The 14,621-nt window shown below is 42.6% G+C and overlaps 1 protein-coding gene across 3 annotated transcripts; it reads left to right on the forward strand.

The window, feature by feature from the left end:
* Window positions 1-2,315: 2,315 nt before the first annotated feature.
* Window positions 2,316-14,188, forward strand: si:ch211-221n20.8 (neurogenic locus notch homolog protein 1). 3 transcript variants are annotated; one of them, XM_041935923.1, is made up of 23 exons: window positions 2,316-2,452; window positions 3,201-3,338; window positions 3,433-3,499; window positions 3,599-3,775; window positions 3,980-4,105; window positions 4,229-4,369; window positions 4,602-4,727; window positions 5,070-5,102; window positions 5,600-5,722; window positions 5,928-6,050; window positions 6,215-6,337; window positions 7,543-7,665; window positions 7,912-8,034; window positions 8,577-8,702; window positions 9,191-9,319; window positions 9,453-9,545; window positions 9,921-10,016; window positions 10,412-10,507; window positions 11,170-11,265; window positions 12,417-12,518; window positions 12,621-12,726; window positions 13,410-13,526; window positions 13,840-14,188. In XM_041935923.1, exons 2-23 carry the CDS (start codon window positions 3,210-3,212, stop codon window positions 13,916-13,918), a joined length of 2,454 nt encoding a protein of 817 aa, XP_041791857.1. In that variant the 5' UTR covers window positions 2,316-2,452; window positions 3,201-3,209; the 3' UTR covers window positions 13,919-14,188. The 3 variants fall into 3 exon arrangements, with proteins under 3 accessions (XP_041791857.1, XP_041791858.1, XP_041791859.1); XM_041935924.1 differs by having other exon boundaries at window positions 3,617-3,775; XM_041935925.1 differs by lacking the exon at window positions 5,070-5,102.
* The last annotated feature ends 433 nt before the right edge of the window (window positions 14,189-14,621 follow it).

Genomic DNA, 14,621 nt, shown 5'->3' on the forward strand with positions numbered 1-14,621 from the left:
CACTGTGGCTCTCTGCAACCCGTTTCCTGATTATCTTGATACAATGTGTTCTAATACTGCAATCCTGCATAATTATCCATAATGGATTTTTAGGATTTTTAAACGCAGGATGAAAGTATTTTGTTAAATTTCTCTTATGCTTCGTAAGGCAAAGCTTAATAAAATTTATTCTTGAAAGCAACCTCCATGTCCATGTGTGTTTTTTTAACAACCAACATCTTGAGCTTCAAACTATTATCATGTAAAAATATTGAAGTATCTCCTTGTTTACATGCACATTTGAGTGAAGATAGATCAGATGTGCAGGCCACATGTTATATTTCCATACTAGATATACTATACTATATTTTACTGTTAAGCATATCTAACTAGCTGTTAAACTGTATGGAGGACTGTGTGAGTGGTTCACATCCTGGTGTAGAGGAGAAACATCAGAAGTCATTAGAAGAAGAAGTCACAGCTACATATAAACACATAAAAATGATTTTATTTAGCATGTTATGAAGACATTATTCTCTACACTTGGGTTTGGTTTGCTGTAACTTTAGTGATGTACAACGAAGCTTCCACTGTTGGTTAGCATGCATTTTTGGCAAAGATTATATGTTGGAAATGTAGACAGATGAGTCCAGATAATGTTTGAATATACAACAACATCTGGACAGGAAACCGGAATCACCTTAACTGCTACAGTTGAGCTGCCCTTGAGGAAGGCACTTACACAACCCAGCAGAGCTGCTCACTGGCCAGTGGCAGAGGACCAGACTTCCTCTAGTTAACTCACAACAAACAAGTGCAGTTTACCTTTATTTGATCACGTCCCAGTGAGGTTTGGAAACCTCTTTTGCAAGGATAACAGATAAGACAACACAAAAAGCGGAGATCTTGAATTCTTCCAGATATATCAGATTCATAGTATGCAGACTATTCCAAGTGGCTCCTGATTGCTTGCTTTCCCATTTCTTTCCATGCATTAGGAACACATGGAAGACATACAGCATGTCTTTGATCTGAATGTGTCTAATGATTCCAAGATGATGTTTGCGCTGAATGGCTTCACAGATAAAAAAAAAAAAAATACACCAATGACTCTGACATATGGACAGAGATGGCAAAGCCCTAGGATGTGTGAGTGGTTTTCACATTTTGAAGAAGTGTCAAATTCAATCAAGACCTTTTTATGTCTTTAAACTTTCGAAGGACGGTTCCAGCTGAAGGTTCTGTCGCTTGGTCCGCTCACTCTGCTGTCACTGGAAACCCCAGATGTTTGCCCCATCAGGCGGGATGCAATTGGCAGGTTTATCTCACTGGAATGGCCCTGAGGGACTGATGGAAAGTTAAGTATACTTCTACTCCACTATATTTCAGGGGGAAATGTTGATAGACACTTTTAGTTAAAGGTTACTTTGCAGATTAAGATTAATATGACAATCTATAACAACAACAATATTATGGACTTCACTGACCCCTTGGTGAAATTTGCAAGCCACCTTTTGAAAGAAAAGAAAAAATACGACTGTTACCAGCTGCAACATTAAATGTACTTATTAATGCAACAATAATACAATTTTGTAATACAATATGCATTAGTCTGAAATGGGTAATTCTGCATAATGAGTGCTTTTTGATTTTGATACTTTTACTTAAGTGCATTTTTAAAACAGGATTTTTACCTTTAACAGAGTAATTGTACACTGTGGTACTGCTGCTTTTGCTGAAATGCAAGATCGAAGCACCTCTGCCACAGCTGGCCTGAAGTTTTTAGAGTTTGTCAGAGTGCAGAAAATAACTCTAGATTGATGCCAGTGGCTCATACAACTTACATCTGGGTCCAAGATGCCAGTATTTTCTTTATATACATCCTGTTTTTCTCTGGTCACAAAGCAAAGTGGCATGAAGTTGTGCATCAGTCAGAAAAATCTGAACTGCAGCTGCTTGCAGAAGTCCGTGATTAACTGTATATGTCTGTCAAGGTTTCTGACCTCAAAGAGAGGTCACCTGCTGCCATCATGTGGTGTTCAGTACCTGTGATGTAGGAGTTAGGTGATTTACACCTCTCAGTGTCCTCTCAGGTTCTTTTTCTTCAGCCATGTCAAGCCTCTTTGACCCTCCGCGCCCCCTCCCCGGCTGACCGCGCCTCCTGCCTGGTTTATGACCCCCTGCTGCAGGGTTCAGCGCTGGGGCACCGCGGAGCAGCCGGCGGGGCCTGTCTGCGGCTCCTCTGCAGCTCTCTCCTCGGGATTGGTGGAATGGGAAGTGCAGAGCTCCTGGACAGGATGTGGAGTCACCGCTGCAGTGTACAGCCCCCCACCCCGCACCGACACAGAGCTGGCTCGCGGCTGCATGAGTCCGCATCTGGAGAAGACAGGAAGCTCGTTTTGGCATCTGGATAACTCGCTGTCTCCGTCTCTCTCTCTATCCCGGTTTAGAAGCGCGACTAGATCTAACCCGGGTAAGTCGGCTGGAGCGAGTTTGTTACTCTTTTACTCAGCTTGGGTCGCGCATCATTACATAAGTAAGTCCCACGGATTTCTGTGTATCTCTTGTCGCAAAAGTTTTCTTAAAAAACTGCTTTTTATAGATTCATTCTGTGAAACTTCAGCTGACTTTATCTTGAACATGTGGCTGAACTGCAGCTGCTGTAAATCTCTTTTGTTCTGTGCAGACAGCGCAGAGGTTTGATGTTAACTTAATCACAGGGTGCTCTTACCCCTGTGTTGTTTTGCATGCCTGGACATGCACTGTATGGCTGCTGTGACTGCTGCACACTGTTCACATTAGGGTCATTTCACCATAAACTCCAGAGCTGCACTGATTAATCGCTTAGTCGTCTGCCGGTGAATTAATCACCAACTATTCTGCTAATCGATTAATCGGTTTGAGTAATTTTTACAGTTTTTTTCTTAAATGTGAGTATTTTGTAGCTTCTTTACTTCTCTCTGACAGCAAAATGAATAGCTTTGGATTTTGGACAAAACAAGACACTTGAGGACGTCATCTTGGGATGTTTTCTACAACTAATCATTCAATTGAAAAAATAATCGACAGGTTAATCCACAATGAAAGCAATCGTTAGTTGCAGCCCTGATACACTTATCCACCCTTTGTAGTTTTTTAAAGTCAACCTTACTGTCGATTCCTCCGTGTGTACAGGACAGGCCTGCTGATGCCTCTCTAACCACCTCCTCCTCCCCACACAGACTCAGGTGATGACTCACCTCTGGGCCCTCCTGTCAGCCCTGCTGCTGGTTTCGTCTGTGGCTGAGCCTCTGAACAGCCCCGAGGACAATGAAAACGAAGTCCTGAAACAGACAGAGGGGGAGCTCACCAAGAGCCAGGCCAGTGACTGAGGAAGCCCTCAATATTTCCATGTAGATATGTCCTTGTTGGATATGACGGCTTGAGTTAAGCTCCTGGTTTCTCCTGTTTTAGACTCAGGTGATGGAGAATGCCATTGGAAATCTCAGTGAAACTACACCGAGCCACATGCCTGCCACATGTGAGTTTTCTTTTTTTTTTTTTTGGCTTTTGCTGTGTTTCTCTTTTGCTTTGTTCTTCCGCTTTTCTTTAAATCACCCTTTTATTGTTTTTACATTAGCGGCTTCCTTGACCACAGTTTCCCCGAGCTCCAGCCTTGCTCCCGGGTGTCCAGGAAACCAGGTGATGCAGGAGAACAGCACAGGCTGTGGCTGTCCATCTGGCATGGCGAAGGGCGATGACGACAGCTGTACCTGCCCTATGGGCTTCATTCTGGAGTCAGGCGCAGGCTGTAAAGGTGAGGAGGGCCAGAATCAGAGCCAGTGCTTCATTGAAGGTGCAACATCCAATTTGGGAAATAAATCTAATCACTCTGCATTTTAACAATTCACAACCAGTTTTTATTTGCATGAATTCAGCAATAATACAGAATTTGACAGCAGAACCATATTTGTATCATTCATATGTATTTGCAGTATATTGTCTTCTCTCTACCCAACAGATGTTGATGAGTGCGAACAACAGGGGCCAGGACCATGCGGCCTCCATGCCAGCTGCACTAACACCCCCGGCTCTTACTCGTGTAGCTGTCTCCGTGGTTACCTGATGGGTGCTGGAGGGTGCCAGGGTTCGTCAGCATCTGTGTGTGTGTGAGAGTGGATGTACAGTGTGTGCGTGAGAGCATGTGGTTTCAGAAATGATTGCCTGTGTAGCATGGTCATAACGCACGCGTGCCTCGTGGGTTTTACAGACATAGACGAGTGCGCTCTTGCTGCAGTGACGGGCCTGCAGGCCTGTCAGGGTAACGCCGAATGCAGAAACAGCCCTGGCTCCTTCACCTGCTCGTGCCCCTCGGGATATGTAATGGCTCTAAATGGACAAAGCTGTGTAGGTGAGGCTGATGTTGAACATCTGGTGTGTGTGACTGTGGCACTTGAATGCACAAAGAAGAACGTATGATCAGATGCGTTTTACAAACAAATAATTACAACAGCAATGTGCAAAGAACAACTTCATGGCAAAACACAGGCTGAGACACCATGTCGCACACACTTCCACACTCTATAATCCATACAAGGCTGTCAAACTTCCTATTCGCAGCGCTTGGTTTCTCTCCTCTGTAGATGTAGACGAGTGCAGCTTCGAGGAGCTGTGTCGCCGTGAGCTGGGAAATGTGTGCGTGAACACTCCTGGCAGCTTTGTGTGCCAGTGCCAGCCGGGCTTCAGAGCAGAGGCCCCTGCCTGCGTCGGTAAGGTTAAGCTTCACTGCAGCTGGATAAGACTGATGTCCAGATTTGATCCGGAGTTGCGAGTTTCCTCATGTTTTGCTTGAGTTGGCCCAGACTTAATAACTCCCGCTGATAGGAAGGAAGGCTTTGCAGGAGTCGAGAGCTTCAATCTGCTGCTTTGCCGCTCGCCCGCTTTGTTACGCTCTGTTTTTGTTTCCAATCCCTCTCTCCCCTCTTTCACCTTTCATTTAATGACTAATTTCCTCTCCTCCTCTAAAATATTCCCTTTACTCTGTCCGCTTTCTCTTTTTTTTACATCTCCCTTCTGTTTTCTCTATGACTCTTCTGCACTTCTGGTCTCAGGTCCTGTGTGTCCAGACTACACCGTGTGTCAAGGTATGATGTGCTGCCTATGCTTAAATTGTGCTGCTTGCTTTTTAAGGGATTAAACATAAACAATCATAAGCAACAAGTGTTTGGAAAGGGTCAGTTTCTTGTAATACATCTTTATTTTTTACCCATATATTACTATTTCCAAAATGACTATTTCTTCAAACACTGGTATGGCAAAGTAATGGATGTGGAGGGCGACAAAGGGAAATCTGGAAATGGGAAAAGAAAATATTGTCTTAAATTAACATAACAGCTTCCCATTGTGATGCTTGGACAAAATATTAAATTACTTATGCCTAATAAGGACTTGATTAGGGTTTGGTGACATGAAAATTATCTTTGCAGTCAAATTAGTGGGGTTCATCGCACCGCCAACAGTTGCTTTTTAATCAGGAACAAAGTGTTTCATTGCAAATAATGTGAGAAAAGTAAGTGAATGAAAAAGCCACATACTGTATGTATGTAGCATTCTCGTTGTCTGTCCCTTCTCTCTGTCCCAGATGTGGATGAATGTGCGGAGAGTCCTGCGGTGTGTGATGGTCAGGGTGTGTGTGAGAACACGCTTGGGAGCTACAAGTGTGTTTGTCGACCAGGTTACCGGGGAAACGGCACACACTGTGAAGGTAAGCAATTAGTGCTGACGTCCCTCCGTGGAAAACTCTGCTTCCTGCAGACGGGGTCGGCTTACTTGTGTGCGTGTGTTTTAATGCTCCCTGTTATGCCTTCCATTAAAAATTTCCCGAGTGGCAGGATAATGTTTATTGAATGGAAATGAACTGAGTTTTGGATCTGGTTTGTAAAAAATCTGTGTGTGCTCTCTCTCTCCAGATGAGAACGAATGTGCGTCAGGTAGTCACGGGTGTGACATCAACGCTCGCTGTGGTAACATCATTGGCTCTTATTTCTGCCAGTGCTACCAGGGCTTCAATGGAGATGGACACGCTTGTTTTGGTGGGTAAGCAGTGTGTGTGTTTTCCACTTGGTTGCCACTAGTGGTGCTCAGCATCACTCAGTGTCTGTCGGTGACACTAGTGTCAGTACTTGCGTGGGCCAGCAGCACTTGGGCACGCAGCACTCACCAAACACGAGTTCTTCAGGATTGTCCCTGTTTACAGATGTTGATGAATGTGCTGTGAACAACGGACACTGTGAACACAACTGCTCCAACGAGTTGGGAGGGTACAGCTGCCAGTGTGCTTCAGGCTACCAGCTGGACCAGGATGGACGCAACTGCACAGGTAAAACACAGCGTAGGGTGTTAATCCCGTCACGCCAACTGCAAACATGAGTTTATCCCATAGATCGTATGAATAGTGGATGAAGCTTCTGGGTCTGAGGTGCTTTAAACCTGCATTCTTTCCAGTGGCCACAAGGGTTGCAAAAAGAAGTCTGATTGTAAGCTTATGAGAAAATGAGCCTACTTTTAACTTGATTTACCAAGTTGGTAAACAGTTTTGTCATGAGTTCATGGTGTCAATCCCTTATTTCAAGTCTTCTTCAATACAGTATGACATTCATTTTTTTAAATAATTCTACCATTTAGAATAAAATAGACAATAAAGGAGGGTATGCTTTAGGGCGTGGCTACCTTGTGATTCACAAGCCACTACCATGGCTTGTCCTAGGGTTCTCTGTCAGATCCAATCAGGATAGAGGCGTAGCAGTCATTGTCCTTCCCAACTCCACCTTCTAGTCAACATGTAGTCACTTCTGGCTCCAAACAACCAAGACCAAAACACAAACAGTAGTCCAAAAAAAACCCCCAAAACAATGGGTGACATCACAGTGAGGTTACACTTAAATGGTTTTAACTACAAAGTAATTAGAACTACTGTGTGTAGCATGTTTATGTGTTCAGCATTTTGAGAAATGCATATTAACTTTACCTTGAGTTAGACGAGAAGATCGATACTACTGTTTGCAGCTAGAACTTAGCTTAGCTTGGTTTAGCGGAAAGACCAGAATCAGGGGGAAGCTGCTAGCCCCACTCTGTCCAAAGAAAAAAACATAATAATGCAAAATGTGCTATAACATTAATTAATTAATTTAATTAAAATGTCTGTGATTGGTAGACAGCATAATTGCCACTCAGGAGGCTGTAGAAGTCTGATTCCACTCTGCTGGGCTGTGTGGAGGCACAGTAGTTCAAAACCATTGTCACCACCAAAGAGGAGGGGGGTTCCAAGTCATTGTACTCAATAGAACCATCAAAGGGTCCCTGTATCATCCTCAAAAGCCAGTTTTGGTCGCCTGATCCAAACAAACAGCATCTTATTAACTTGTCATCTTATGTGAACCCCTCTGCCCAGGCCCTCCATGCTTGTTGGAACAAGTGCTATGAATGAATTGCAAATGGTGCTTTAACTGAAATCTGAATTAGCTGTTACATCAAGCCATGTTTTCCAACTGAAAAAGAGTCAGCTTAATGTCTCTGATCCCCCAGACGTGGATGAGTGCTCAGCACTGAATGGGACCTGTGAGCACATTTGCGTCAACACTCAAGGATCTTTCCAGTGCTCCTGCAGGCCTGGCTACCAGCTGCACATTGATGGCCACACCTGCGTGGGTCAGTCACGCCCCGGCGCTCTTTCGTCTCTCACTGCTGTTTACCTGCTCATTTCAGTCATTTTAAGCAGGCTGATGTACCCGCATGCTGCAGAGACAAAAGCTTCCATGAATATGCTATCTCATGTTATCTCATTTTCTGTGTGTCTGTGTGCACGATTCAGTCAGGAATCTCTTGCACAAAGAGGTGTGTCCAAAATATGTTTACCTCGTCTGTGTGTGTGTTTGTGTGTGTGTACGCACGCAGACATTGATGAGTGTAAACTCCAGAACGGCGGATGCTCTCACACCTGCAGCAACTCTCTAGGCGGACACTTTTGCCACTGCCCTCCTCCTCTGCTGCTGGACACAGACAACCTCACCTGCAGCAGTAAGTTCCTAATTACAGTGTTGACATCATGTTATTTAGATTTTTCAGGTTTTTATCAAGAAATTGCAGCAATGAATGACTCCTGTTTAGAATATGAGAACAATACATTACCAAGCCAAACTGTTTTTCCATTGTCTTTGTACTTGTATGTACTTTGTACCTTGTGCTCCATCAGAAGCAGCTTTATTGGCCAATCTTGCGAACACATTCAAGGAATTTGAGTCTGTTTTGATTTTGTCTGTCATTTAAAAGTTGTCCAATAATTTGACAGTTCAGTTGCCCAAAATTAGGGCTGCAACTAATGATTATTGTCAATAAAATGCCATCATCAGATGTCTTGTTTTGTCCATCAAACAGCCCAAAACATTAAAGGTATTAAATTTACTGTCAATTATGTGACAGAATAGCAGCAAATTTCAGAATTTAGAAGATGGGATTAGGGGGTTTGGGACATTTGTAACATGATCTTTTCAGCTCTGCCCTAAACATTTTTAGAAATGTAAATGCTCAATCCTGAAGAAGTTTCCTTCTCACCCGAACAGATGTTACATCCTGCAAGCTGAGAAATGGTGGTTGTGAGCACCTCTGTACTGTGAGGGCTGAGGAGCAGGTCCAGTGTAGCTGTCGAGCAGGCTGGAAGCTGGGCAAAGACCTGAGGAGCTGCCTGGGTGAGACTTCATTTTCACACCTCACACTGCCTCCACCTTCACTGATGAGGTGCTCTCTTCTGATGACACTATGGGCTAATGTTATAGAATTTCTGATTTTTAAATACATATAATGTAGAAAAAACCCCAAACAAACCAAAAAAACACTCAAATTCCTTCAGTCCTTCACCCTCTGTTGCAGACATTTATTGCTGTAGTCTTGCAGAAAAAAACAGTGAAGAAAGGTCGGAAAGGTTCATTTTGCACTTGCCAGACTGAAGTTGTTCACAAACAGAAATCATATCAGCTGGAAAAAAAGTCATGATCTGGTCAGAGTCATGATGACTCTGACCAGATCAGCCCTGGCCAAATTTATCTTGGATGATAAGCCCTCAGCACACAGCCAAGTCGTCCGGGTCGCTCAGCCCAACAGGAAATGAACAGGCCGTTAGAGATTGCTGTTTTGGAACATCTCCCTGTTTACCTGTCCCGCTATCTTTTATCATCAGATGTCAACGAGTGCGGGGACTTCACAAACGGAGGCTGTGAGCAGGTCTGCGCGAACCATCCCGGTGGGTTCAACTGCACCTGCAGGGAAGGCTATGAAGTACGAACTGACGACCTCACCAAGTGCCAGCGTGAGACAAGCATCAAACACCTAATCCATCCACCATGATGAATATTGCAGACAACAGTATTAGCAAAAGCAGCTGCTTCATTCTGGTGGTTAAACATGCAAAATTATGCCTATTGAATTCTCTGCCTCTCCAGCTGTGTGCGACCCTCCTTGTCACAACTACGGAGTGTGTGTGGCCCCAAACAGCTGTGACTGTCCTCCAGGCTACCCCGGACTGGGCTGCTCAGGTACACACCTGCACTGTAGTATGTGGACAACATACATGCAAAGGTTAATGCTGAACATCACAGGGTTGAGAGTATAAGATATAATTCGTGAACACAGATAAATAGAGAGACAACATATTACTGGCAACAGTGTCTAAACTAAGCAGGGAGGTGGTAGGAGGACACCATACTTATTTCTAAGGTTTCATTTGTGTACCCCGCATTGCAGTGTACTAAAAGTAAAATGAGGTGTCATATCCTCTGACACACGTCCTTGTTTAAAGATTGTGATTGTGGTTTATTTGGTTCTAATGAAGAGCTGATTGGGAGTCAGCTTTATGGTGCAAATGCAAAACCGAACATTGCCGTGAGAAATGGACGTGTTGTTTATTTCAGCCATGTGCTCACCACCCTGCGCCCACGGGGGCACCTGCATGCGCTGGAACAAGTGTCTGTGTCCTCCTGGCTGGACCGGAGCAGGCTGCCACACAGGTACATCACCTCTGACACGGACGTTAATGAAGACTGCCCCACTTGTGTTTCAGCAGACACTGTAGAGACCAGGATATAGGTGTTATATTGAGTAAACAAAGCAAACTGTGCTTAAAACCAAGATGGGCACATTTTGTAACTCTAACCTTTTTGGAATGACTTTTTGCACTCTGCTGATTTTATGAGTCTTACTTTGTGCACACCAGCTCGTCCCTTCATCTGAGTATGTGCTGAGGTGCTTTGTGCTCCTACGCTATTCATTTTTCATCTTTAATTTACTGCCTTCATAATGTACCACTCGTCGCTGTTTTTATGACCAAAGCTCTCTTACCTTTCCTTTTATCTTTTACCATTTTTATTTATCCAGCTTTGACTTCTCTTTATGTCTCCCTCAGCGGTGTGTGAGCTGCCATGTGCTAATGGTGGTCGCTGTGTGGGGCCTGACACCTGCCAGTGTCCCTCTGACTACACCGGCCTCCAGTGCCTGTCACGTGAGTAACAAAACAACCAACACATCCGGTATCAGTTAACCCCGTAACGCCGATTGTCGCGAATTCGCATCATACTGCTTTAATCCACATTGCAGCCAAATCGCGCATGCATTCCTCTAATGCCGGTTTGTGCATGTTCAACACACACCTAGGAACCTTTTGCAAGCACTGGTTTCTCATCGGACCGGTCAAAGTGAAAACTACATCCGTTGTGTTGCTGTTACAATGTAATGGTTGTAAGCCAATTTTGTGGCTGTTTTGATGAAATAAATGAATTTTGAATGGCTTTTAGGATGCACATTTATGAATTTTGAAAAAAAAGTATTTTTATTGCATTTAAGCATTAACGTCTGTTGTTGCTGATTTGCAACATACCTAGATTTATATCTATTGTATGTGCTACAGAAAAATTAACAAACTTCTCTTAATTTAGGATCAATTTGAAAGCAAAAACACAAAGAATTAATTTTTTAATATAATTCTAAATAAATTCAGGCGTCAAGGGGTTAACCAGGCATGCAGGTTCTTCTGGGTGGGCAACAAGATGACATGTCATTTCTACCTGCCTGGTAAAACATGTGTTATTAAAAATCGAATTATTAATCTAAAAATTGTGATTTTTTGATCACCCATGCTACCTCCAAGTGTGTGTTGTTTTGCAGCCCTGTGCACTCCTGCCTGTCAAAATGGGGGAAGATGTGTGGACGTCAATAAATGCACATGTGTCAGTGGATGGCAAGGAGCTCGTTGCCAGATTGGTGAGATTGCACTTGCTTTATCTGTACTGTATCTGTCCGTTGTTATATATTATAGTCAGCATGCATTTTACATACTGGGCCCAGTTTAACCCCTGTTTCAATTTAGTAAAACCTAAAAAGCAATTTAAGAGTCAATAACAAATCATCATCAAAGTGAAAGTCATGAGAATTGTTCCATACTTGTTCTAATTTATGCAAAACAGAAACTCACTTGCTTTTATGAGGTTGTGAACTTGTTCTCAGCTCCCAGCACTGTTACCACAGTGAGGCTGATTTGCTTTCATCAGGGAGGTTTTACCTCCTCAGAGGAGATACTGACTTAGGCTCCATTATTCCATCAGTTCTTCAGCTTTTTAAACAAAATGCCTTTTTGGTTGTTACCAGGTTTGTAGCTTCTCCTCCTCTTCCTCACAGCTTTTTGTAGATTATTTTGGTAACAACTGACAATGACAACAGTACTAATGTAGTCTGTATTTATTATTACTGACAGCTGTCTGTAAGCCAAATCCTCCCTTGTGGAGACAAAAGCTTTATTCTAAACTACTTATGGGTGCAGAGTTCAAAGCATCTAGTTGTGAGCTAGAAATGCCCTCACTCACACAAAATCATATGGAAAATAAAAAATATACTGTTCTGTATCTCTACTGTGTGTATGTTATGATTAAAGGGATGAGGAAAATAAGATTTCTTTTTTGTTAAATATGCTGTACTTGTATGCTGTCCAGACAAAACAAGCCTTTTGACTTTAGGAACTTGTTACATGCAGTTATTAACTTCTGACATTTTATAGACCAAGCAATTAACCAAGCCAACCAGATGAATCACAAAATCATTGTTAGTTGCAGTCCTAATGTTTAATGTTTGGTTTGGTGTTTCTGAAGGCTCCTCCTCTCGCCCGATGTCAACCCCATGACCCTCCAGAGGATAAGAGGTTATAGATAATGGATCGATAGATGCTGCAGCTTATTGTGTAGTCATTTCCCCCCATCACATGACTTACTAAACACAGTCCAGGGTGCATTTCAAATAAGGTCAAACTTTACAGCAAACGTTATTGCATGTGGGCTTTTGTTGTATATATGTTGTATCACCTTTATTGAGTCTGATTACTGCTGAGTACATTCCTGTTTCCTCTCATCTGTCCCCCTCAGAGCCTGTTCAGTGTCAGAAACCTTGTAAGAACGGTGGAGTGTGTGTGGGCCATAACAGGTGCCGCTGTGCCACAGGATTTACAGGAAGCGTCTGTGAAACAGGTTCGTCTGTGTGTGTGTGTGTGTGTGTGTGTGTGTGTGTGTGAAAGACCTTTCTTTGCCTTCACTTTGCATTAAGACTCTTGCTGTGTGCTGTGTCTGCAGCGGTGACCACCCCCTGTGTGCCCCCCTGCCAACACGGGGCCACTTGCAGTCCTCACAACACCTGTTCCTGTCCAGAGGGCACTGCAGGTCTGCGCTGTGAGAGACTGTAAGTATAGTGTACAATTATACACTTATGAAAACAGACTTACAAATATTATATTCCATTTCTACAAATAGATCCACGTAAATCTGACACACTGGACCTTTAAAGACCTATTTGGCAATGCATAACTGTCATCATACTCTATATGTGATTAGGCAATTGCAACAATTCAACAATTCAGTCAATAAACCTGACACATCTTGCAGGGCCTGAATTTTCCTGGTGGACACTGAAGTAAAATTCGTCTTATTTTTCTTGTGCACTCCATCGGGTTGATTTAGCCGCTGTGTATCAAGGTTTCTCATCTGACAGCAGATGAAGCTCGCGAACACACATGGGAGCACACCCATTTTTTTTTCCACATACACACAGAGTCAATCTGAAAGCCTCCCAGTCAGACTAATAGCTACAGTTAATTATATATTATACAGTGTATAATTAAGTTTATGACAGCAGGAGGCAACTGCAGGTATAAATATAAGTATAAATACGCAGTGGTAATTGCAGGTGTAATTACGAGTAATACTAGAAGCTTATATTATAAACTGAATAAATATGACTTCAGTTTATAAACTATAGGTCTGATATGTGCAGCATAAACAGTAGTATATGCTATATGGTAGATATATACAGTATGGACAGTGGTATAATATGTATTGGTACTGTATTGTTTGTGTTTGTCCTAGGACGTGCCCAGTGGTCACCACAGTGGTCAGCATGGCTCGAGCTGTGAGAAAGGCGTTTAGGGAAAGTTACGTGGACCGCTGTGGGCCCCTTGGAGTTCAGCTTTGCACTAAATACAGGTTACCTCTTTTCTTATTACATTCTCTACATCCTGAGTTATCTGTTTGGAGTAGCAGATAGATTGAGTTTTATGACAGAACTGTGTAGTGTCATGGAAAAATAAACTGACTTCCAAGAGATTTGCTGTCATCTACCCGTCACTACTATGTGCTCACTTAAATAGATTAAACATGCCATAAAAGTTCATGATTTAACACTCTTGCATAAGCAAATAAGGTTTGTGTTACAGTTTCATTTGTGGACCATAATTTTAACATACGTAAAGGTTGAGATAGATAGATCAAGTTATAATTGCTGTGGTTGTGTTTGCAGGATAAACCAGGCCCGTGTGTACCTGCAGGCCTACAGGGTGGGCTACAAAATCCAGTGTCCAGCGAGGAAGGGCAGATGAACGATGCAGTAGACATCCTCCTCGTCATGAGGAAACATCACCCAACAGACAACACGCTGGGCAGCATCACGAGGCAGCACACGACAACTGAAATGAGACGAGCTGTAAGCTGTTAAATTAAGTTAGTGCTGAGTTTCACCGTTAAATGTGTGTCATAAAGGCTGTTTATTTTATCTGTGACATACGTTGACAATTATCTTTACACAGCAAAAATCCTTAGTATGTGAAATGTACAATGTTTCATTGTTTGTCATGTTTGTGTATGGCAGCTGAAATTATTAAATGCTACATTTTTTTGTCTTTTTACAAAACGGTCTCATTATTGTAGACATTTTTAACAGTCTTTTCCCTCTTGTCAATGATGACTTCCTTTTTCCAGCACACAGAGATTCATGACCTTGTTTACATTGCAGTCTATAAAAACATTTCATGTATAAGCAGGCAAAAGGCCTCTACATGACAGACTTTGACCTTCTTCAGAGTTTTACTGAGGAACATGGGTTTAGTCACAGCTCATCAACACTCATTACTTTAAAGCTCCACTAAAGCTTTTTCTTTTTCTTTTGTTAACAAATTAGATGGCAACACTATTTGAAAAATCAGCTCACAGTGACAAAGCCACAATACTTAATAACAATAATAATAATCAAAATAATAATAATTATTGTTGTTGTTGTTATTGTTATTAACACATAAAAATGAA

Source organism: Chelmon rostratus, chromosome 4 (genome assembly GCF_017976325.1).
Source record: "Chelmon rostratus isolate fCheRos1 chromosome 4, fCheRos1.pri, whole genome shotgun sequence".
NCBI lineage: Eukaryota > Metazoa > Chordata > Actinopteri > Chaetodontiformes > Chaetodontidae > Chelmon > Chelmon rostratus.

Excerpts from the sequence above, each read along its gene's own strand:
- si:ch211-221n20.8 (XM_041935923.1), top strand. The coding sequence starts at position 3,210 with ATGACTCACCTCTGGGCCCTCCTGTCAGCCCTGCTGCTGGTTTCGTCT. Across the intron at positions 6,051-6,214 it reads AGATGGACACGCTTGTTTTG|ATGTTGATGAATGTGCTGTG; the intron begins GTGGGTAAGCAG and ends CCCTGTTTACAG. Across the intron at positions 10,508-11,169 it reads CGGCCTCCAGTGCCTGTCAC|CCCTGTGCACTCCTGCCTGT; the intron begins GTGAGTAACAAA and ends GTTGTTTTGCAG.